General features: G+C 40.4%; 1 protein-coding gene across 1 annotated transcript in view; it reads left to right on the forward strand.

Moving 5' to 3' along the window:
* CLCN4 (chloride voltage-gated channel 4) overlaps positions 1 to 22,116 on the forward strand; it is a 47,729-nt gene extending 25,613 nt beyond the window's left edge. The window contains exons 4-12 of the mRNA XM_059816146.1: positions 176 to 363; positions 5,816 to 5,938; positions 7,536 to 7,742; positions 7,835 to 7,915; positions 8,479 to 9,024; positions 11,232 to 11,418; positions 13,861 to 14,259; positions 19,382 to 19,598; positions 21,536 to 22,116. Coding sequence (XP_059672129.1) covers positions 176 to 363; positions 5,816 to 5,938; positions 7,536 to 7,742; positions 7,835 to 7,915; positions 8,479 to 9,024; positions 11,232 to 11,418; positions 13,861 to 14,259; positions 19,382 to 19,598; positions 21,536 to 21,626 — 2,039 coding nt within the window. The 3' untranslated portion in view covers positions 21,627 to 22,116. The remainder of the gene's footprint in view (positions 1 to 175; positions 364 to 5,815; positions 5,939 to 7,535; positions 7,743 to 7,834; positions 7,916 to 8,478; positions 9,025 to 11,231; positions 11,419 to 13,860; positions 14,260 to 19,381; positions 19,599 to 21,535) is intronic.
* Positions 22,117 to 22,550: the final 434 nt, after the last annotated feature.

Raw genomic sequence — 22,550 nt, forward strand, 5'->3', positions numbered from 1 at the left:
GTGGCTCTTTCTTTTCAAACTCGTTATTGCCCCCAGTTCTTTGGTATAGTCGTGCTTACATTGCAGCTGCTTCCCCAAATCATGTTTTTTTGCTGTTATTATAATTAGATATATTTTCCTTGCAACTTGATATTTTTTAATGCCACGGTTTCTTTTTCTGCCTTTCTTTTCCCAGGCACATTAGCCGGAGTGATAGATTTAGCTGTGGATTGGATGACAGACCTGAAAGAGGGTGTCTGCCTGTCTGCCTTCTGGTACAGCCACGAGCAGTGCTGCTGGACGTCTAATGAAACTACATTCGATGACAGGGACAAATGTCCCCAGTGGCAGAAATGGTCTGAACTCCTTGTAAGCCAGTCTGAGGTACGGGAGACCTGATTAGGTTGGGGTCACAGCAGGCCAGGGAATGGCCTTTTTTCGTGATTGCTGATGTTCCCTCCAGAGAGTTCCTCTGAAAGAGAAAGTAATGAACTGAGAGTGTTGCAAAAAAAGGAATTTCTACAAGTAATACCTGCTTAACTTGGGAGAGGTCCCATTGTTTCTGTGTCGCGTGTGATGGAAATTGGAAAACTGTGAGATTGCTCTCTCTTTTTATCAGTATTAAGCCAAAAGTGTTTCATAACACTCATAACACAATCACCAGGGAACCTGAGCTGCTATCCATTTTTTTTTCTTTTAAACACAATTCTATCGGACAAAGAAGATGATCCCTGACAAGTACTTTTAAGAGAAAATCTTCGGGATTGCAGATGATTTTTTTGTATTCAAATGCTGTGGGCAGTAGCGGGAGCTGCGTAAGAACTGCTTGTTATGCCCTTGCAATCAGTTTCTCTATCAGATAGCAAAATATTTAGCTAGCACCTAAAGCTGGGGAAATAATGGTCTCCCTGGGAGATGGCCAAAGTGAAAAATTTGCAGGGGGAGATGACAGGAAGGGAAAAAGCTGATCTGGACTGACATGAAACTTGTATTTTAAGAACTTTTTTCCTATATTTTTTTTTAAATTGTAGTAATTTTAAATACAAAGAATGTTGTTTCAAAGCAAGGCAGGTGAAAGTTTTGTTTTGAAGACATCAGAAGAAGCCTTTCTATACTCCTTTCAGCAGATTGTACTTTTATAAAAACATGAAAAGGACATTTTCTTTTCAACATAAGTTATTCAATGTATGGAATAATATTGATCCCTTCACACCTCAAATTTTTGGGCAGAATTATTTGGGCACCCCCATTTCTACAGGTGACTTGAATGTGACAAAAATTGAACATGACATGGAGGTGGGATGAATGTGGCCTTGAAGAGAACTGGCTTAAATACGTAATGGGACTTTTAAAAAAATATCTGGTAATGCAGTTTGGTCAATAATCGGAGAAGAAAATATATACTTCCATAGGAGAAATCATCTCCAGCCAGGCCATTAAAAAATGGGTGACTTGGATCTTCCCCCAGTGTCGAGGTGGTCTGGTCCTGCAGAAAGTGTTTGAGGGCACCTTCATCGCCATACAAGTTTGTCATGCACATTCCCTTCAGTGCTGCTTTAGGTTTACAGTACAAGTAGTACCAGATGAGAGCATCTGTGAATATGTGTAGCCCAATTTTCCATAGTTCTAATTAACCGCAGTGAAAGTAGCAGGGCGCTCATTGTTCCTGAATATTCCCACCTTTTGATCACAGGCAGAAAACTCTCTGCACAGTTGCCAGTCCACAGTGCCAAGCTTCCCTTTGCCAGAGGTTTGCTAGGTTCACACTGCTTTTCATCAACAGATGGTTTGGGTGGTTGTGTCTTTGTAACAGTGAAGAAATATTACCCTGGTATAAAGTTGTAGGTCTGGGGATGATGTTGTAATTTAAGAGAACAAAAAAATGTGGGAAGGGAAAAAAGAGGAGAATGTTACAATTGTTATGGGACTTGGAAATCCTGGGCATGTGTTTGACACGCTGTTACTCTGAAAGTCTAGTATATATGAACAGAGCATATCCTTGAGAAAATTTATTGCTTTCACCTGCTACTCGAAATCAGCAGTCATGACTGTTGTGTGCTGGGGTCGATAAGAAAGGTATCAGCTAGGTGGGCACTGTGAAACTAACCACTTTGTATTCGAATCGGGCTTCTCACCCTCTAGTATACTGTTGCAGTGGAAAAAAAAGCCTTGGCTTAGTCTTAGGCTCTTTCTCAAAACAAATGGGTCTCTGAGATCTGTGGGCTTCTGGCTGCCACGGCCCAATGGATGCCGTAAATATTAATAATACAGCTGTCTATTACTGTTACACTGAAATCCCAGGCAAAACCCAACAAAAATGTGAATATGGAAAGTAAAAATTCTGTTTTGCAGCAAAAGGCTTACAATATGGGCAAGTTTTGCGTGATTCCTGTAGCTATAGAGGACTCTAGGAGGGATCAAAATACACTGAATTTGACTGCACGTCAGGATAATTTTGGGGTTTTTTTTGTATGTTGCTTCATTTTGTGCCTGGTATTTGGGTAACAGATCTATAAAATGTACAGTGCACAGAAGGACTAATCTGGAGCACATTTTAGACAGAAAGTACTTGGAACAGTTTCCCTAAAGGTACTCTGGTCAGATGTGTCTTCTTTTTTATGCATGACTGTGACTCTTTCTCATCATAGACAACTCAATTTGACATTTTGAGGACTAACATTTAGATCAGTTCTTCCTTGTGGTTTTGCCAATTTACTGCTGTGATAAACCCTGTACACATGTTCTCACTGAGAATTGTGACATTTCCTACGGCATCTCTTGAAAAATGTTTTCATTCTAGTCCTCCTATAAAATAAGCCCAAAGCAGAGTCTTGATACAATTTATTATGGAAAACATAATAACACATCCGAAACATACCAGGCTATGTTTTCTTCCCTAATCACTCTTGTGTAGGCCAATGATAACCTTCATCCCTCTGGTCCTGAACTGCTTCCAAAGAGCAGGTGAAGAGTTTTTTGATACAAGAGAGTTTCAAAACCTCAAATTCACTGGACGAGTGGGTGTGTTAAAGCACATCAGATGCCATCCACTTCAGCTAGATCTCTAGGCAGTATCTGGTGACCCAGAGCTTCCCTATTGTGCATATCCAGGTTGGTCCTAACCTCAGCTTCACTGGAGCTGAGGACCCCATTTCTGGTGCCTCACATCTATCCAAAGCAGAGGAAAGGGCCTTGTGTCTTCCATGGCTCATGACACTGGATCCAGCAATGGACTGGATTCCCATCCCAGGGCTTCTGGATGTCCTGTCATGAAGCTGAGACCTGCAAGACAAGGAAGCCCCTCTATACCTGGAACCCAGTTCCCAATTTGTAACGTCCACTGGAGAGTCTGCAAGCTGTGAGATCCCAAGTCAAGTCAGAGGAAAGCTCTTGGCCTCTGGAGAAAACAAGCATTGGTCAGCCATGGATGGCATCCTGAGGGATGTATTTTATGTCACTATTTTGAGTTTGTGAGGGTTGTTTTCAGTTGTGCTCCATTTGTACCTGAATTGGACTGACACCAGATCTGAAATACTGCTAGGTCTTGCAAACTAAAATGCAAGGTTTTGCTCAGTTCCCCTGCATGCTTCATTACTATTGCTGCCAGGGTGAGTCCTACAAGCCACTAGTGGAAAAGGTCTTAGCAGAATCATCTGTGCTGATGAGCATTTTCAGCCTTTGTGATTCCAGTGTACGTGCTTAAGACTTTTACTGATTCAGGGCCTTAGTAATGGCATGTAATGAATGAGAAATGAGCCATTTGCTACACTGAATTCCTACTCCTTCACTTCCCAAAGGTTTTCTTATTATTAATCATTAGAAACTCCTGCAGTTGGACCTGCAGAATGCCAGATATCTAGAAAATGTAACAACAAGAGTTGTCCCAAGAGATAAGACTGAACTGGCCATATAGACTCTTCTGGGGTCCTGTCACAGTGCTGTAGGTGTATGTGTGATTGCAGTAATGAGCTGACATAGTTTTCATGTGACTTCTGAGATGTGAAAAAAAGAGGAAGTAAAAAGAAACAAAGTTAATTTGACTACAGTGAATTTAGAAGCAAAACTGCAGCTTTTGCTCAACATTGTAGGGCCAAATTGCTTTAATGGCATTGGTCTTCTTTGGAATTACTCCAGGTTCACACTGACAGGAGAATTTTGCCCTGGGGCAACATATCCAGAGTTTTCTCTAGAGAAAGAGCAAATATTGCCATAGCTGTTTGTAATTGAAAGCACTAGGAGAGGACATTAATGAGGAAATGAGACTGTCTTCAGCTGTAGCAACAAAATCCATGGTTACTACAGACAGATGTCAATCACTGTAAGTGTGGGATCCATGACTGCTTAGTCTCAGGGCACTGGGGGATGGCATCGTATTGCTCTTCTGCTGTTATCAACAAAGCCATCTGCTAACTTGAGCAAGCACAAGAGGACCTTAACGAATTACCTTTCTTCCAAATATATCCATAAGGACAAGGGCAGTGGTTCCCTTACTGTCTTTTCAATTGGACAGAGACCTGGAAAATGAGGCTAGCAAGCATTTGTACTGTGAAAGGGTGAGTCCTTGCAGGCTTGCGAACAGGGAGACTTCTCAGCTCTAGGCTTTTTTATGACTGGGAACTGGACCTGGCCAGTTCTGTTAACTGAAGACACGATACAACTGATTAATGCCTGTTTTCCTACTTGATTTATCATAATATTGATATCCAGGCTGCTGTCCTGCAGAGCAAAGACAGGGGCCCCAGTGTTCTTGAGCAGCTGGGATTGCATCCGGTAGGAAGAGTTCACTTAGGGGTGAAGGATTCATACCAATTCATGCACTGAGATTCATCTTGTTTTTTATTCTGTAGTGTCATTTTGCTAGAGGAGATTGTTTGAAGGCTTAAGCTCCTTGTATCAATTCGATGCCTCTGACTAGATTCTCTTTTGTCTGTGTAGGTGGGGTTTTTGAAATTAATCTAAAACATTATGCTTGTGAAGAGGGAGGGGTATTCTAAGGCAGATTTTAACAACAGTTTTGACTTGACCATTGGAGACAGGTAGGAAGCTTGAAGGTCAGTACTGACTATGCTTTCACTATGGCACTGCACACTCAACCACTGCTAATGATCATTAGCATTTCCATTTTGTCAGTAAAGTAAAGCTATTCCGCTCGAAGATAGGTTTTATTATTGACCGGAATGCTTTTAAAATATCAGGGCAAAAATGATTGAGATGTGTCTGAGTGGAATCTGCCAAGCTATTGTGTTTTCAAAAGATTTTCAACCCTATCACAGACAGCATCATATAGAAGGAAAGAATTTATTTATGGTTTTACCCTTCCCATTTGTGAACTGAACCGGCTACTAATATACACAGGGATGTAATTTGAAAAGATCAGGATCTGCATGGAGAGCTGACGTTTGAATACCAGCCCTCAGAAAAAGATGTATCAGGGTCTCATCCCCTATCACCCACCATGGGACGAAACAGCACATTCCTTCATTAGGTGCTTTTTAATCACCAATTATTTTTGCCCTTGTGGCAGATTTGTTTGACATTTTGGAACTTTTTGTGGTTGGCTTAATTTTTTAGTGCTTGAAAGATGCTCTGTTTAAGGTGTTTGGGTCCCTTGCAAACAGACTGTATGGACTGGGTTAGGTATATATTAGTATGCTGCTTCTTTCCATAAGTAATAAAATTGTTGGAGTATATAAAGCCATTTGTCCTTACTGAGGAAAAGCAGCAGCTAGCATGTAAATGAAAAGACCAGGCTCCAGGCCATCATGATCCCCAGTAGAAGGATGAGATTTACCACCCTGCATTTGTCTAACAATGTTTGTTACTGTTATTTTTCTAGGGTGCAAGTGCTTACATTCTAAACTATTTTCTATACATTATGTGGGCTCTATGTTTTGCTTTCCTGGCAGTCTCCCTGGTCAGAGTGTTTGCTCCCTATGCCTGTGGCTCTGGAATCCCAGAGGTGAGTTTCTCTTCATGGATGAATATCCAAAAACCAAACCAAACAAAGAAAAGATAATTTGCTACCTTCTCCCATTACAGAACTGTTCTATGAGATAGCATAGGAACAAGAAGATTGTCTTTCCAGCTCATCTACTTTCAATCCTTTTTCTAACATGCCTTTATGGTGCCCATCTAAATTTTTCGTAGTAGAAAATGTTCAAATGCCACTGTGACAGATTAATGTACATACTTCTTCATTGCCAGAGCTTGAATTAAAAATCGACGGCTCCCAGTTATCACTTTAAGGACTCCAACTTATTGTGGCTGAGACACATACTCATTAGAAGATTATACAGAATTTTCCTTGGATGAAATTACTTGGACCAGTTACAAAAACAGTCATTTTCTAGGCTAGGCTTTAAATAAAACCAAAATAAAATAAAGAGGGAGGGCTACAAAGCTAAGGTTTCCTAAGCTACTGAAGATGCGAGATGCCCATCATTTGGGATGCCTGAAAAGTGTCTGGCTGTCCATCTTCTGCAAATTGTGTCCTTGTACACCATGTCATGCTGGCATGACAGCGTTACAGCAGCCAAAATCTCTACTTGGTTTTCAATATTTTACATATTGAGCCTCAGTCCCTATTTAAGCTGTTAAAATGAGGAACCCTGTAATTCAAGCAGCATAGGTACTCAAAATTTTTGAAATCAGGGCAATCTTTTGTTAAAAGTGCTATAGAACCACTGGGATTACTACTTAGGAATCTAGCAGACAGAATCAACAGCCCAAATTTTAGAAATCTTGGCATACTTTTTTCCTTCATCTCTAGGAGGAGCATCCAAATGATTCATAGCCAATCAGGAAAAAAACCCACCACAAATAATTTGAAATATTTAAATAATTTCCATGTTTCAAAGTAGTCACATGTGTGTGTTTGTTACATATTTGATATATCTATAAGTGTTTTAAAAAAGTTTTCATAGTTAATTGTAAATCTATTTTCCGAGTGGTAAATCTCTCATGTGAGGTGAAGCTCAACTCCAGTCTCTTGCCAGGGCTAGAGTCCAAACCCAAATCCCACCTTGCAACCTGTGTGCCATACACGTGCAATGTGCTCTATTCTAGCCACTCTCATGCAAAATTAAGAGGAAATGTGTAAAAATAAGATTTTTTGGACTTTCTAATTTCATAATACTTGCATGCTTTTATGGCAAGGCCATTCCAAATATTTAGAACGTTTTTTTTCTCGTTTTAACTGTGAAAAATCTGCAGTTGTTTATTTGCTTTTTTCTGCTTTGTTAAAGTTGGGTCTAGTTTAACTATGATCCTGTAAGCCAAGGAGATATGCAACAGTTTCGTATTTCTATTGATCTCTGTAAGGCTCCTTACCAACACAGGGGACCACCCATAAGAACAGTAAAAGTGTGGTCTGCTTAACCCCTGCTCAGATATCATTGTGGGAAAGTTGCCATACCTATGGTTTCTTTCTCTCCATCACTGTCTCTTTTCAAGCAGTCTGCGATTTTTTTTAACTCCTCTGGGGTTTTAATTCCATTTGCAAGTTTGGAGTAGAAAAGGTTTCTTCACCTCTTCAACATGTTCTTCCTGCTTTCCAGATAAAAACCATCTTGAGTGGGTTCATTATTAGGGGCTACCTGGGAAAGTGGACACTTTTAATCAAAACAGTCACCTTGGTTCTGGTGGTATCTTCAGGCCTCAGCCTTGGGAAAGAGGGGCCATTAGTCCATGTGGCCTGTTGCTGTGGAAACTTCTTCAGCAGCCTTTTCTCAAAGTACAGCAAGAATGAAGGGAAGAGGAGAGAGGTGAGGTTGGTTCAAATAATCTCTAATTTCCCTGTCCAGATACTTGGTGTTTCAAAGGACTCATGCCTTGTACGTAAATATTTGCTTTGTAGGTGCTCTCGGCTGCAGCCGCCGCAGGAGTTTCTGTTGCCTTTGGGGCTCCAATTGGAGGTGTGCTTTTTAGTCTGGAAGAGGTGAGACCTGGCAGTGCACTTGCTTCAGTAAATATACTTTCACTTGGTGCCTTTTTTTAATATTCCTCTTTATTTTTCAGATATTTATATGCTTATTTTTCTTCTAAAGCAAAAGTAATCTTTGATTTCTAGTAACAAGAAATAGCCAGGTATTTTAGCATAATTTGAGTAAAAGAAGAGCACTGGCTTTCCAGAAAGAAATGAAATTATTTAATCTGGAAATGTATCACTGTGCTGAGCTGTCTCCAGATTTCAGCTTGCTGCTGCATGGGCTGAGCTGTTGAGCACCCATCTTATCCTCTCTAGCCAGCAACTTTGGATTTAGATCTATCGATTTTTCAGTGGTTGCTGCTCCCTATCTGAAATCTGAAAATGCCTTTTCTGATACCTTTATGAACACATTCTGGCTGTGGTAAGGACTGGTGTTCCCAGTAAAGCCAGATGTAAAGTCACAGATGAAACAAGCAGCGATGGCTTACTGTGCGCAGTGCTCCAGTGAATAATTAAAGCAAATACCCTCTGTCACACTCAGTGAAGTGTTTACGGTCTCTGCTTGGTTTTAGGTCAGCTACTACTTTCCCCTAAAAACCCTCTGGAGATCATTTTTTGCTGCTCTCGTGGCTGCCTTCACACTGAGGTCCATCAATCCTTTCGGAAACAGCCGGCTGGTCCTGTTCTATGTGGAGTACCACACCCCCTGGTACATGGCTGAACTCTTTCCCTTCATCCTGCTTGGTGTCTTCGGCGGCCTCTGGGGGACCCTCTTTATCCGATGCAACATTGCCTGGTGCAGGAGGCGAAAAACCACCAGACTTGGGAAATACCCAGTCTTGGAGGTTATAGTGATAACGGCTATCACCGCCATCATCGCCTACCCCAACCCCTACACCCGGAGGAGCACCAGTGAGCTGATCTCAGAGCTCTTCAATGACTGCGGTGCCCTGGAGTCCTCGCAGCTCTGCGACTATATCAATGATCCAAACATGACCCGGCCAGTGGATGACATTCCCGACAGACCTGCTGGTCCTGGAGTCTACACCGCCATGTGGCAGCTTGCCTTGGCTTTGGTGTTTAAAATTGTCATCACGATATTCACTTTTGGCATGAAGGTAAATCGGGGACAGGTGCAGAAGCTGTCACGAGCACATGGCACATGCTGATGGGTTGCCATCAGCAGCTGTGGTCTATCTGGCAGGGCTTGTGTGCCTCTGACCTACACCCAGCCACACAGGTGTAGTTGATATGCCTGCTGGTTCACCTGCTTGACAGCACCTTGCTCTGCGGGCCCCTGTCACAGCAAAGGGACGAGCCCTGCTTTTCCACCTTCTAGTCATCTGCAGTTTTATTAAGTGAAAAAGAAATCTGGGTGTGAATTTAAATTCTTGCCAATAAGCAAATTCAAGATGATTCCCACTGCAGCTGTCTTTGAGCTCTCTCAGGGATATGGACTATTTACGTCATTGTTTGTCTTGTTGGATTAATGTCTTAATGTGCCTCAAGGCAGCCATGCTCAGGGAAGTATTAGTTTTGAATGTACTGATTTACACATTTAAAACCTCACAAAAATATAAAAGTAGCTGAAAAGTTCTATTTCTGAATCTTTTTAAGCACTGTATCTTGGAAAAAAAGAGAGAATGAGTGGGAGGACTGACGGATGTATCATTTGATTATTCTGGATTTGCAACTTTTTCCTTTCATTCCTCCTCCCCGCCATAAATGAGTGATAAAAGGTCCAAGAACAATTTATCCAAGCTTTTAATATATACAAAGCTGTTCATGGTGAGTTTTATATACCTGATTGCTAGAGCCCAAATATAACACATATCTGTCTGTCTACAGCTCCCATTATCTGAGCATTTAGTTCTGGATCTGATTGCAGCAGATGATGGGAAGTTTTTCTGATTTATACACTATATGTTATGCCACGCTCAAAGCTAAAGCATATCATCTTTCTCTTAAAAACTAGCTGGAACTGAGGATCCATCTTTTAGAAGGTTTGTTACCCCAAAAATAGTAGGAAGTTGTTGGAGTTTTGCTTTTCTTTCGTGTTTTCTCCATTTGGGATGTCCTTGATAACAAGAACTACTAAATGGTAGAAGGTCACTTAGGACCAGTGACTGAGTCCTACTGATTTCCTGAGCAGGGAGAATGAGTGAAAGTTTAAGAGCGCAGGTGTAATGTTTCTGGAGGATGATTTTAAATCAGATGCCCTTCACTGCAGAAAAGTGATTTGTGCTGGAGCTGGCAGCCAGTTGTGGAAAAACTATTCTGGCAAAGAACAGACAAAATATCTTTACTCATCAAATCTAGAAAGCCCAATCCGACTGTATCAAAAAAATTAACACTATATGGTGGGGAAGATAGCTCCTACTGTTATCAGTCCTAATGCTCCTGGGCTGTGCAGAGGTTATTAGCTTAGTTATCTAGGAAGCTCAAGGTATATTTTCAGAATCAAAAAGGTAGAACAACCTTTCCTCTCTAAAACCAACAAAAACTCCATGCAAGCCCTTGCAACAGATCTGAGTTGTTTTCTCCACCAGGAAATTTGTCTCCAACTTGACAGGTGCACTTGACATCTAAGAGAAAATGCACTTAGCCAAGGCAAAGTGAATTTTCACTTTCTTTTCTTTTTTTTTTTTTAAATACTGTTTTTTAATGGTTTGTGACTTGTCTGTATAGCAGACAACAAGGTAATGATTCACAGAACTTCCTGGAAAATATATAGCAAACTGTGATGAAGAAATGGCTGCCTCTGAGCAGTAAGCCTCCTTTCCCTAAATTTTTATTCTGTGTTTGACATTTCATTTAGAATCTGGTCTGATTTAGCCTGAAAGAGTAGTAATAAAACCGTAAAGTATTCCACGTGATACAGGTTGAAATCAAGATGTTATTTTCAGTTAAGATTATTCTCATGCCCATGACAGAACCATCAGCAGGTCCTGACTTCCTGCTGAGAAAGCAATAAAGGCAAAACCAGGAGCATCTTGACTTTAAAAGCAGACTATTATTGAGAAATACCATTTATCTACCAATTTCAGTATGATGCAGCAGATAGGATTAAAAATTACTTTAAAAAAATGCATTAAAATTTTATAAAGCTGTTAATACACATATAGCCACACAAACTCAGTCACTGCAGAAACCTAACTCAGACCATGGGGAACATTACTGTAGGCTGCCAAAACCCTATGGCTTTCTGAGCTAGCATTTAATAAGGGAACGGTGTTGTCTTACCACTAATAATAAATTGTTTGATCAATAAGTTCATTATTAGTAATTTTTGTCAAGGTGCTCATGTGTCTGTATTTTATTCAAGATCCCTTCAGGTCTTTTCATTCCTAGCATGGCTGTTGGAGCCATGGCTGGCAGGATGGTTGGGATCGGAGTAGAGCAGCTGGCATATCACCACCATGACTGGATCATCTTCAGAAACTGGTGCAGACCCGGGGCAGACTGTGTTACACCAGGACTTTATGCTATGGTGGGAGCGGCAGCTTGCTTGGGTACAGTACTTGCTGATCATTGCTTTGTGCATGGATAACACTGATGTTTGGGGACGTACAAATTGTTTATGAAGGCTTTGTGTTTGTGTTAGGTGCTATGCTGGCATTTCTGGATGTAAGAGATGTGATGGGCTAAAAAGCATAAAAGCATGGGCAGCTTCCTCACATGGTCTCTGCAGTGGTCTACCAAGTAGTCAACAAAAGAGAAGCTTGCGGTCACCAATGCCTGCCTATTCCTTGTAATCTGCCAGAAAGCACATAAAAGGAAAGGAAAAAAATTAAAGTTAGGCTACAGGTTTCCAAGAAGGAATGTTTTTTGCTTGTTTTTTTTTCCCTTTTGATGTATTGAAATCCACTGTAGCTGGACTAATGCTACTTCCTTGTTTAGACTGTGCTCTTTATCAGTGCAGGGAACAAAATTCCCAGTTCTGGTGAAATTTTAAGCTACACAGAGGTAAACATTCTGGGTCTTATTTTGGCTGTGTGTCACACTACGGTCAGCTGGGCTGTCTTTTGGTTTTTGTTTTGACCACAGGCAAATATCTGATTACATTCAATCAACAGGATTTATTGGATATAACAGGAATGATCTGTTAACTATTAAAGCAAGATCATTGAATAATACCTCACATATCAAATTTCTAGTCATAGATGCAACAGCAGTGTTACAAGCATACCATCTGAACATGTTTTTGCCTGATCATATCTTTCCCCTTCTGTACTTGTATGTTCTACCTCCTTTTGTTGTTGTTGTTGATACCATCATTAGACGATGAAATAATAGTGGGGAGGCGTAACACATGATTAATGTAACTGGTAGATGTGAAATGACAAATGTACTCAGGGAAGGACTGGAAAAGTTTCAGTTTTGGAGTCTCATGTTAGAAAAGTAGGATCATTTGTGTGATCAGTTATAGGGGAAGGAAGGGTGGGATTTACTTGTCTAAATTTAATGTCTGTAATGTACACATCAACATCTGAGCTAGCTGTGTTGATACCCTTCACAGTCAAAACAGAAAAATGAGATACTGGAAAGATCAGTCTCATCTGGCGATAGACATATAAAACCAGGCAAATGAACAGATGAATTTGGCCTCAAAAGTACCTGTTTTTCTCCAGAGATTATAAAGGCAATCTAGATCACCCCTTTGGATGTGAACACCTACAGCAGTGTAAACACATTAAAATAGCTAGGATGAATCTTACTGTCAAAAAGAGTGAAGCATTTCCTCTTGTTCATAAATGTTCTTAATGTTCATAAAAGAAATGATACACAAAAATTGATCTGATATTCCAGTTAATCTGCTAGTCAGCAATCACTTCCTCTTTCAACAGGTCCAAATCTAGGTGCAGTGATTTTAATAGTATGGTGAGACATACAGCAGAATGGTCACTGTCTCACTTAGCGTAAGACATACAGACTAAGTATTAAATGATCCTTACTCTGGTATCTGCTCTTAGCTTTTCAGAGTTGGAAGTTTAAGTCATTCCTCAGATGAAAGTCATATCCAGATCATTGTGTTAAAAAATCAACAATTTAATTTTCCTGTATGCTGCTAGATTCAAAGCGTCTTTTAATGACTTGTTTCTGATTTCTCTCATCTAAACTGGTGCTGTATTTTGAGGCCTAAAAATAGCAGATTTATTAAATTCACCTTTTGAACAGAGGCAAAGAAATGTTACCTAATAATTCAGTGATACATACACACTTGTCTGCACTTATGTGATTATTTTTATCCTTTAATGTAAACTGAAGGAGTAAGGAGCTTACTTATGAAAGTAATACAGAAAGACTAGATTGAAAAATACAGCTACAACCCTGTGTATGGCTGCATGCCTTGATGGCCTCAAAAGAAGTTGTATGCAGTTCAAACTGTATGTTATAATGATAACAAAAGCTTGGGTTTAAGCTGTAACACAGTTTCTGCAGTAGCCCTAAGCTATCCTTACATAGGACTTTGTAACCATGTCATGCCCAAACATAATGCTTAACTCTCTCTTCAGTATGAATGCGATAGGTAAACCAATGTGAAGACCAGCTCTCAATGCTCCTACCTGTACCACCCATGGTACTTACCTGATTCTTGGAGTAATTTTAGAGGATTAATGGCAAGATTCAGTTTTAGTTTCTCAAGTATCCAGTATAGCTGATTTTTTGGCATGCTTTCTGGTTTGATAACTCAGTCTTTTAGCATTCAGTATTTTCTTGTCAATGTTAGCATCTTTTGCTTGAGCAAGTTCACTCAATCTTTCTGACGAAAATTGCAGTAGATGAAAAATCTCTTTCTTCAGTGAAATAAGCCCAAAAATACTTCACAAAGTATAAGCGCAAAGTACTCAGCATGAATAATCTCATGCCTTTTTGAGTGTAAAAGTCAAAATTGCTTAGTATGTATACTTCAAGAGCACTGAGGGAAACTTGACTGCTTTCCTTGTTGGCAGGTGGTGTTACCCGAATGACGGTCTCTCTGGTGGTGATTATGTTTGAGCTAACTGGAGGCCTGGAGTACATTGTACCTCTTATGGCTGCAGCTGTCACAAGCAAGTGGGTGGCAGACGCCTTTGGGAAAGAAGGGATCTATGAAGCTCACATTCATCTGAACGGCTACCCGTTTCTGGATGTGAAGGATGAATTCACCCACCGAACCCTGGCAACTGATGTCATGAGACCAAGGCGTGGTGAAGCTCCTCTCTCTGTTCTGACGCAGGACAGCATGACAGTGGAGGATGTCGAGACATTAATCAAGGAGACTGACTACAATGGCTTTCCAGTAGTGGTTTCTAAAGACTCAGAGAGACTTATTGGATTTGCACAGAGACGAGAGCTGATTCTTGCAATAAGTGAGTAGAGTATCAGTGTACATAAGTTTGATTTTGACAGGAATTTTGATAGGGTAGGATGTTACCAGTGTTATTCACCTTGAAGAATGGATAAATAAGAACCAAACCTAACTTTTTCCCCAAGTCTGGCTTTTACTAGTTGCTAGGACCCATAGCTGGAAGCTTTTCTATTGTAGCATACCATCTGGTAGACTTCTGTGGGCTTGACTTTTGTGGGCTTAATTTTGTTGTCACTCACAACAGTACAATACAATTCTGCTAGAGACAACAGAGATAAATCTGACTCATATGTCCAGAAGTTTTGTCAGAACCAGATGAAAAGCCACTGCAGTGCTGAGCTTCCTGCAGTATCCATGGGCCGCTGGTAGCAGCTGGGGCAGTCGTGAACCTTTGTCACCCTGTGACGAAGTGCAAGTCCCTGTGCTTCTTTTTGTTGCACTATCCCAATTTGTCTCACATGCAGGCCTTTTGTGCTAGGGGTGGAAAGCTTTTCAGTGGAGGATGTTGTTTGGTAAAGATGGCTGAGTTTTGTCAAGCATCCAGTGGATAGCTGGCTGGTTGCCTGAGAGCCTGATCCAGGTCATTACAGGTTTTCACCCATCAGGTCCTTTCCTGGTTGGCCTGATGGCTAGGTGGGGATTGAAAAGACAGGTATATTGGATGAAAGCAAGTGTTCCCACCTTCCCCATAACCAGGGCATCCAGAGCTGCAGAGGTCTGCGAGCCTGGCCAATCAACTCCATAGTGTGCTCCCAATTCTGCAAGTCCTGTGGTGCTGAGGGCCAGCCGGGCAGGCAGGCAGGCTGCTGGCTGGGCATGGTTGCTCAGGGAGTGGAATGTCTGGTATATCCAAATCTCCTTGACATGGAATTATTCCTCTCTGCATGGGCCTGTTTCGTTCCTCTGCTTCAGGCACCTTTAAAAACTTTTTGTCTCAGATGGAAACTCCCATATTCTTCAGAAAAGAAAATCCATAAATTGAAAATCAGGGCTATTTTAGAGGGCCACTTTCCTGCTCGCTTCTCACAAAGCTAAAATAAAATTTGAAATAACAGTGCTCTTTAAAGCACATGGTTTCTTAATACATATTTATTTTCGTCTCCTGGATGTAAAAAGACTCCATCTAAGTAATTAGACCTAAAATTTATATTCATTTATTTAAGGACACTCAGCTGTTACTTGATTCCCTTCTTCTCATCCCATAGCAGAAAGTCACCAATGCTGCATCAATACTACATGCAGAAGAAGAAAAGAAATGACAGAGCCCAGTTTTCTCCCCTTAAAATGTAGTGCGGAATTCTCTTCAGTAAGAAATTATTTTCTGATTTTTTCCCTTCTGTGGTGTAAAATAGCATTTCAGTTAGAGAAAATAGTTTATGAATTGAATTAATTTTGTATTTAGCTATATCACTAATTTCTCAAAACACAGGAAAGCAGAACGAGGCTTACTGCCAGTTCTACAGATCCTCTATTTGTACAATTGTAGTTTAACTTCCAAGGAGTTTGGCAATCTAACTTTTTCATTAAAAGCCCACTATCACTGGTTGTTGCTCCTTCCTCCCTCCTCCAAAAACAAGCAAAAAAAAGTCTCCATGACGTTATAATCCTCTGTATACCCATCTCAGTATAAGAGGATTTTAAAGACACCAAGATGAATTCCAAGGCTGCTAGCTGCAATACCCCTTTCAAACAATTGATTTTCTGAGGGCTAATCATGTTCCTTTGGCAGTAACAAAAGATGCCTTGTATGGCCAAGCTAGGAAAGTAAATATATGTCTGAAGGTTTCACCAAATGTGTAAATGCCACAGGCTGATACCATTTATAAAATAGTTTGTATTTTGTCCTGCTTTTGCTAATGATTTTCAAACGTCTTCGGCATTCTCGTGTGAGAAGTAAAAAAACCTTAATGAGATGTATTTAGCCTACCCTGTGTCTGGCTTTTACACTGTCTGCGCCATATGATGGCTGTAACACTTGCTGCCATCCTAACTTTATAGCCTTTTGCATCTCCTTTGCAGGGAGGTATGTCAGTGGGAAAACTACATGGAGTGAAGATGTAGAGCCCTCACTTTAAAAGCAGAAAGATCAGACACTGTCTGAAGCGAGTCAGAGAAGTTTGAAGAACTGGGTCTTTTGATTCATGTTATAAATGGCAACATGGCTGAATGGGCTTGCTAGAGATGCATGAAAATGTCCAGCTATGCACTGATAACAAAGAAATCAGTTAAAAATAAACTCAGCGAACATTTTAGATCGAAATGGTTTCCTGTTTGAAAGCTGTTTCTTTGACATCCACATCTTCCAGAGGAAAAGGTACTGTTTCCTGATCAGCTCTAGTTAAGAGCATCTTTCATAGGATTTGAGGCAGAACTGAGATTTAAAATCAAAAATTTCTCTGCATAGATCAGTTTTCCTAAAATCCTCACCTGTCAGGGACCTTTGGTGACCCTTTTTCTCTTGGGTTGAGTATGACAGCGCCTGATGTCATTCTGTGCTGACTCTGTGATAAATTATTAATATTTCCAGTATGGTTTGTGTCTTTGTGACTTAAAATCTGGATTTGGTTTCACACATTGCACTATGTAGAGACATGCTTTCAACCAAGAAGCTTCAGCTTCTTTCTCTGGCCCAATAAATTGTGCATCAGCAGTGTGGCGGCCCAGGGAATACTCTGGAGAAGCATTCTGATTCCCTCACACAACTGATTTCTTGGATGAAGGCAATAGCTGTTGAGTCCCGCATCAAATATACGTTCACACACAGCTCTCTGCCTCATGATTTACCCTTACATAATTTCTTTCTTACTAAGTGGAGCACTAAGTATGCTCTAGAAATGCATCCAGTCCCTGTAAAGTGAATGGCAATGCCACTTCCATTTGCTCAGAAGCACCTCCAGGAGGATTGTGTCCTTCCGCTCGTCCTTGTTGAGCAGGTAGGCAGGTCAGGTGGACAGAGCACCTTCTGGGAATAGGTGTTTACGTTTTAGACGGCACCTACTTTACAGTCTTATGGAGGGGAGTATTTGACACTGTAAAGCTCTTCTTAAATTTGGACAGCTTCAGAGGCATCATACAAAAGGCAGAGTCTTGGACACAAGCCAGGTGGCCTGTATAATGTACTTTTCCCAGTGTGGAGTTGAAAGATCAACATAGTTAATATAGGCTGTGAACTGTGAGCTCCTGAATATAAGAGGCCATTTCACATTTGAGAGAACTAATTCACTCTCTAGCTATGACAAGAACCTTCTGCATAGATTACTCTGTAAAACCAGACATCATCATCCATTTGCTTTGCTCTTTCTGTTAAGCTATATCTGTTTTTCTTACCCACTGACTACAAAAATGATCTGTTCTTCTGTTTTACCTTTACTCTAACTCCCTCATCCAGTGAGTCTGCATAGAAAGTCCACCATTTTTCTGATGCCACTGAATTTGCTCAATAGTACTACATCATTCAAATCTCTCAAGAGAGATGTTTGGCTTGGAAGAGTGAAGTCATGGCTTTGGCTAATCACTGTTGTTCAGGGTCATTGCTGCCTTAGGAACAGCAATGTGGTAACTGAAATGCTTGGGCCTATTGTTTTGGGTGCAGCTTTGGGAAGGAAATACCTAGCTGTCAAGGGTTTTTGTCAAAGGGTGGGAGTTACCTTCAGTTTGATTAATGTTAGCTCTTACCACAGATCATATATCAAAGAGCTATGCAGGCATGTTCACACTTGAAATTAGATGTATGAATCAAAACAAGATGAGACAAAGTTAGCATCATTCCTATAAATTGCAATAGGGCTTGTAATATGTGGGGTGAGAAGGTTGAAAATCATATACTGTGCTGATATTAGGTTTGAGCCAGCACTACTCCAGTTCCAGAAATATTACAAGACAATGATCGTTAAAGGGAAAAAAATGCAGCTGGAACATGTTGGAAACCATTACTGTCTACACATTACAAGTCACAGGAGCAGGTTTCTGCGCTTTGATTGATGGCAATGAGCTCCAAGAATATATACATATGCTTTGAGTATGTCTGATTTGCTGTACCTCTCAAGAACAGAAGCAACCTATATTAATCAAAGATAATAATTCCAGACATTTCCGAGAATTTATCCAAAAAAGAAGAAAGAGTTAAACCCTCAGAGCCAAACACATGATATGCTTATTCTGGGGAGAGAGAAGCTGTCTATCATTTGGAAATCCATCTCATATACTAGTGGCGCCCTGTACTGTTGAGTAGAAATAAGGTAAACACTACAAAGAAAATAAACCACTTCAATGCTAAGAATTCTTGTTGGAGCATACTTTAAAGTAAAAGGCTTATACTGATCATGTAAAGTCCAGGTGTAGCGTAAAGTTCACTTCATAGTTTGACCAAGTATGAATGAGAGCTTTTGAACTTTTGAAGGTGGTCAAATATGTACTGTTGAGAAAAATGTATCAAACTCATTTACTGCTATATATTGTTCTTCCCTTTACTATTTTCCTTTAAGTAGGATGCTAATTTTTTTCTGCCCTTTTAAATCTAGATATGCAAACTCTATTTAAGTATAAAACCACAAAATTCACCCTGCATGCCAGAGGGGTGTGCTGGTCTAGAACAACACCCACACTGCCCCCAGATCCCTGGGATGTGAATTTGTCTTTCCCTAGCTTTGTGTTCATAAATCCATTCACCATGCCCAGATTTCCCCCACTTCACTGAGAAGTCTGGGAACAAACATTCTGCTCCAAGCCAGCTGGGACACTGCACAGGCTGTTGACGCCACTGCTTTGGGCATATAATAGTAGTTTCTGTTGTGATTCTCACAATGGAGGAAATGACATATAATCATTTGAATTTGACAAAAATTGGATTAGTGATGTTTGTGAATGCAATGAGCTGCATATTTATTCAGAAAAGCATTATCCCAACCAAGCAAAAGTACGTGCTTGTGAAAATATCACTTAGATTTGCTTCAAGGGAACAATGTCTCAAGGAAATTCAAGTTTGCTCTGAACCCCAACTTCTGGGACCTCAGTACATTAAAGACAAAAAGCTACTACTACCTTTGCTTTCCAAAGAAGGATATTTTTTTTTATTTTGTTATCAAGTCTAACTCACTGTCTATCTTGATCTTTCTGTTGTACAGAGAATGCAAGGCAGCGTCAGGATGGGGTGGTGAGCAACTCCATCGTGTATTTCACTGAAGACCCTCCAGAACTGCCACCCAACAGTCCCCATCCACTGAAGCTGCGGCGTATTCTCAACCTGAGCCCTTTCACTGTCACTGACCACACGCCAATGGAGACTGTGGTAGATATTTTCCGGAAACTCGGACTCCGGCAATGTCTTGTCACTCGCAGTGGGTGAGTAAATGCTGAGTCAAGCACGCTTAGAGAATCTGAGGAGATTTTCTTCAGCATTAACAAAAAAGCCATTTTACCTGTTTAAAGCCAAGTATAGACAGTAGCTAATTAATCAGCACCACTGAGACAGTTAAGTGAATATTTTGATTTTTGACTGTTTTGTGAATGGAAGAATAAGGAAAGCTTGCCCTGTATCTCTCCAGGGCAGCAAAAGAAGTCAGACTCAGAACCAACATGGCCCTTGCTGGGTGTCGTGTTTCATTCTGTTCTCCCAAATCCTTAGTGTATTGTCATTTAGATGAGGTAAAGATAAATACAAAATAAACCGTTCTGACTCCGACTATCACTCGGTTTTCAACAGAGGCAGATGTGGCAAGCATTATTGTTTGCAAAGGATGTGCCTGTTTCTAGACATCCAGCTAGATTAGATGCTTGTGAAAACTGTGACAGAGATGTCAGTGGAAGAAAATTACTATGTTCAGCTTTCTTTAAAGGAAACCAGAAAGGCATATAAACCAAAAGCCCACAAAGAACAGCTGAAGAAGTGTGGGCAAATATGAAATTAGAAGAGTAAAAAGCTGTACCATGTGCACTAGAACATGGTATAATTTCAACGGGATTTGAGCTATTTTGGGAGCATTGCTCATCCCAGGATCTAGTGGTAAGAAGAAACTTTACAACAGGATAGCAAAACCAGAGCCATCATTTTCAAATGTGGAAGACTAAAATTTAGTCTTCTACAAAAAGCCTTACTGTTATTCAAACATATTGCAACTGTTACTATCAATGCAGTGTCCTCAGCATTAAGAAAATAAGGACCATTATTGGTACACAGATTTAGGTCCTGATTTTAAGAGCTTGGATCTGGAAATTTTTATCTTCAGTTCTAACACTTACAAGAAATGAAAGGTGAAAAAACTATAGCAATGACATAACTTCAAATTTCAGCGCCTCATGGCCTTCAAGAACTGGAATATAAAAGCCCTTGAATCACAGAATCACTAAGGTTGGAAAAGACCTGTAAGATTATCAAATCCAACCATCAATCAACACCACCATGCCCATTAAACTATGTCCCACAATGCTTCGTCCAAACGTTCATTGTACACCACCAGTGAGGGTGACTCCACCACTTCCCTAGGCAGCTTATTCCAGTGTTTCACCACTCTCTCAGTAAAGAAATTTTTCCTAATATCCAGCCTGGAGCAACTTGAGGCTATTTCCTTTTGTCCTGTCGCTAGTCACTTGGGAGAAGAGACCAACACCCACCTCTCTGGAACCCCCTTTCAGGTAATTGTAGAGAGCGATGAGGTCTCCCCTCAGCCTCCTCTTCTGCAGACTAAACAACCCCAGTTCCCTCAGCTGCTCCTCATAAGACTTGTGCTCCAGAATACTGAAGGTTAGGAAATTTTTGACTCTTGGGGTCAGACATCCCATAGGCCTCATATTTCTTGACAGATATAATTCATTTAGCTTCACATAAATGAGAAATTATCTCTCAAATTTGAAGGAATTTTGCTGACGAACAGTGAGAGTTTCATAAAGTCTGTGCTTTAGCTTAGTCCATGTATTACTAAACCCCATGCCCTAGTTCAGGGCACTGGTGCCTTGGTTTTGTGCTGTTGGTCTTCTGTAGCCTGAGCTTAAGGAAACTCATTACTTTGTTGTACAAAGTGTCAGTAGTTGTAGCTCCTCACTCGGTCATGTTCCCAACAAAAAGAGGTAACAACACAAACTATTTCACTTAATGATCACGGCTGGGGTAGTAAAAATACATGAGGTGAGAATGCTTTTTATAAAATATAATCATTGAGGAATGGATGAGATGGACAGTGCTATATGGAAGCAATCACAAAATGTCCCTGCAGCTGAACAGGGGAAAAGACCAGATGATATATGAGATTACTGCTGACCTTTCCTTTCCTTTTCTCCTCTAGGAGGCTGCTGGGTATCATAACTAAAAAGGATGTATTAAGACATATGGCTCAAATGGCAAACCAGGACCCTGAATCTATCATGTTTAACTAAACTGGTAAAAGAAGAAGAAAGTAACCCCAAAGGAATCCCTTCTAGATTAACACAAAGGCTATGTTTGGTGTTTCATTTTGTTTAAAAAGAAAATGTAACATGTATGAGGAATGGCCCAATATGTCTCTGACAGAGGGAGTGGATACAGGATGGCACTTATTTAATGAGGAAGGCAGTTTAGAAGCTCTGAGCAGCTGCAGACATCAAGCTGTGTTTCCTTAATGAGATTCCCAACAGCTCAGTTGGAATGTTGGTTGGTGTAAGTGATGTGGTGCTTACAGACAGAGCCAGGAGTGCCAGTGGGATGCATCAACGTTCACAGTAACTCTCGAGGCGGGTGTGAAGACTAGCAGACACTGTTTATATATAAGCTGTTAACAGATATAAAGATTTGTGTTCCAAACTAGAGAGTGTGTATGAGTAATGTCAGTTGTTTTTGTTACTGAAATCATGGCTATTGATTTGTTACTGAATTATACCGTTTTCATGAGGGAAAAAATTGTCATGTTTTAAAATAAAAAATGTTGTCATCTTCATTTATTTTTATAAAAGTTAAGTGAATCAGGACTGGAGTTAAAGGAGCAAGAACACACTTCAACTCACTTCAAAACGTAGTGTCCCCTGCTCTCTGCTTTAGTCCTTTTTAGCATTTCTGTCAATCAGCTTCACCTTATTAATGTTGAAATGTGACTTATTTGTAAGGATTTATTATTTCTCTATGCAATTTTGCATACAGGTACTGTAATATTTAGTATTATGTGGTTTGCTGTGACAACAGGAAAAAACATGGAAGCCTGTGGAGGAATTTTCAAAGGCACTGAAGGGAGACTGGTATCCAGCTCTCGTCAATGTTAGTGACAAGAGATTGAATCCCTCGCCTGTCTCTCCTTGTGTACATCATCATTTTTCACAAGCTAATGAAGT

Source organism: Gavia stellata, chromosome 1, assembly GCF_030936135.1.
Source record: "Gavia stellata isolate bGavSte3 chromosome 1, bGavSte3.hap2, whole genome shotgun sequence".
In the NCBI taxonomy this organism is placed as follows: domain Eukaryota; kingdom Metazoa; phylum Chordata; class Aves; order Gaviiformes; family Gaviidae; genus Gavia; species Gavia stellata.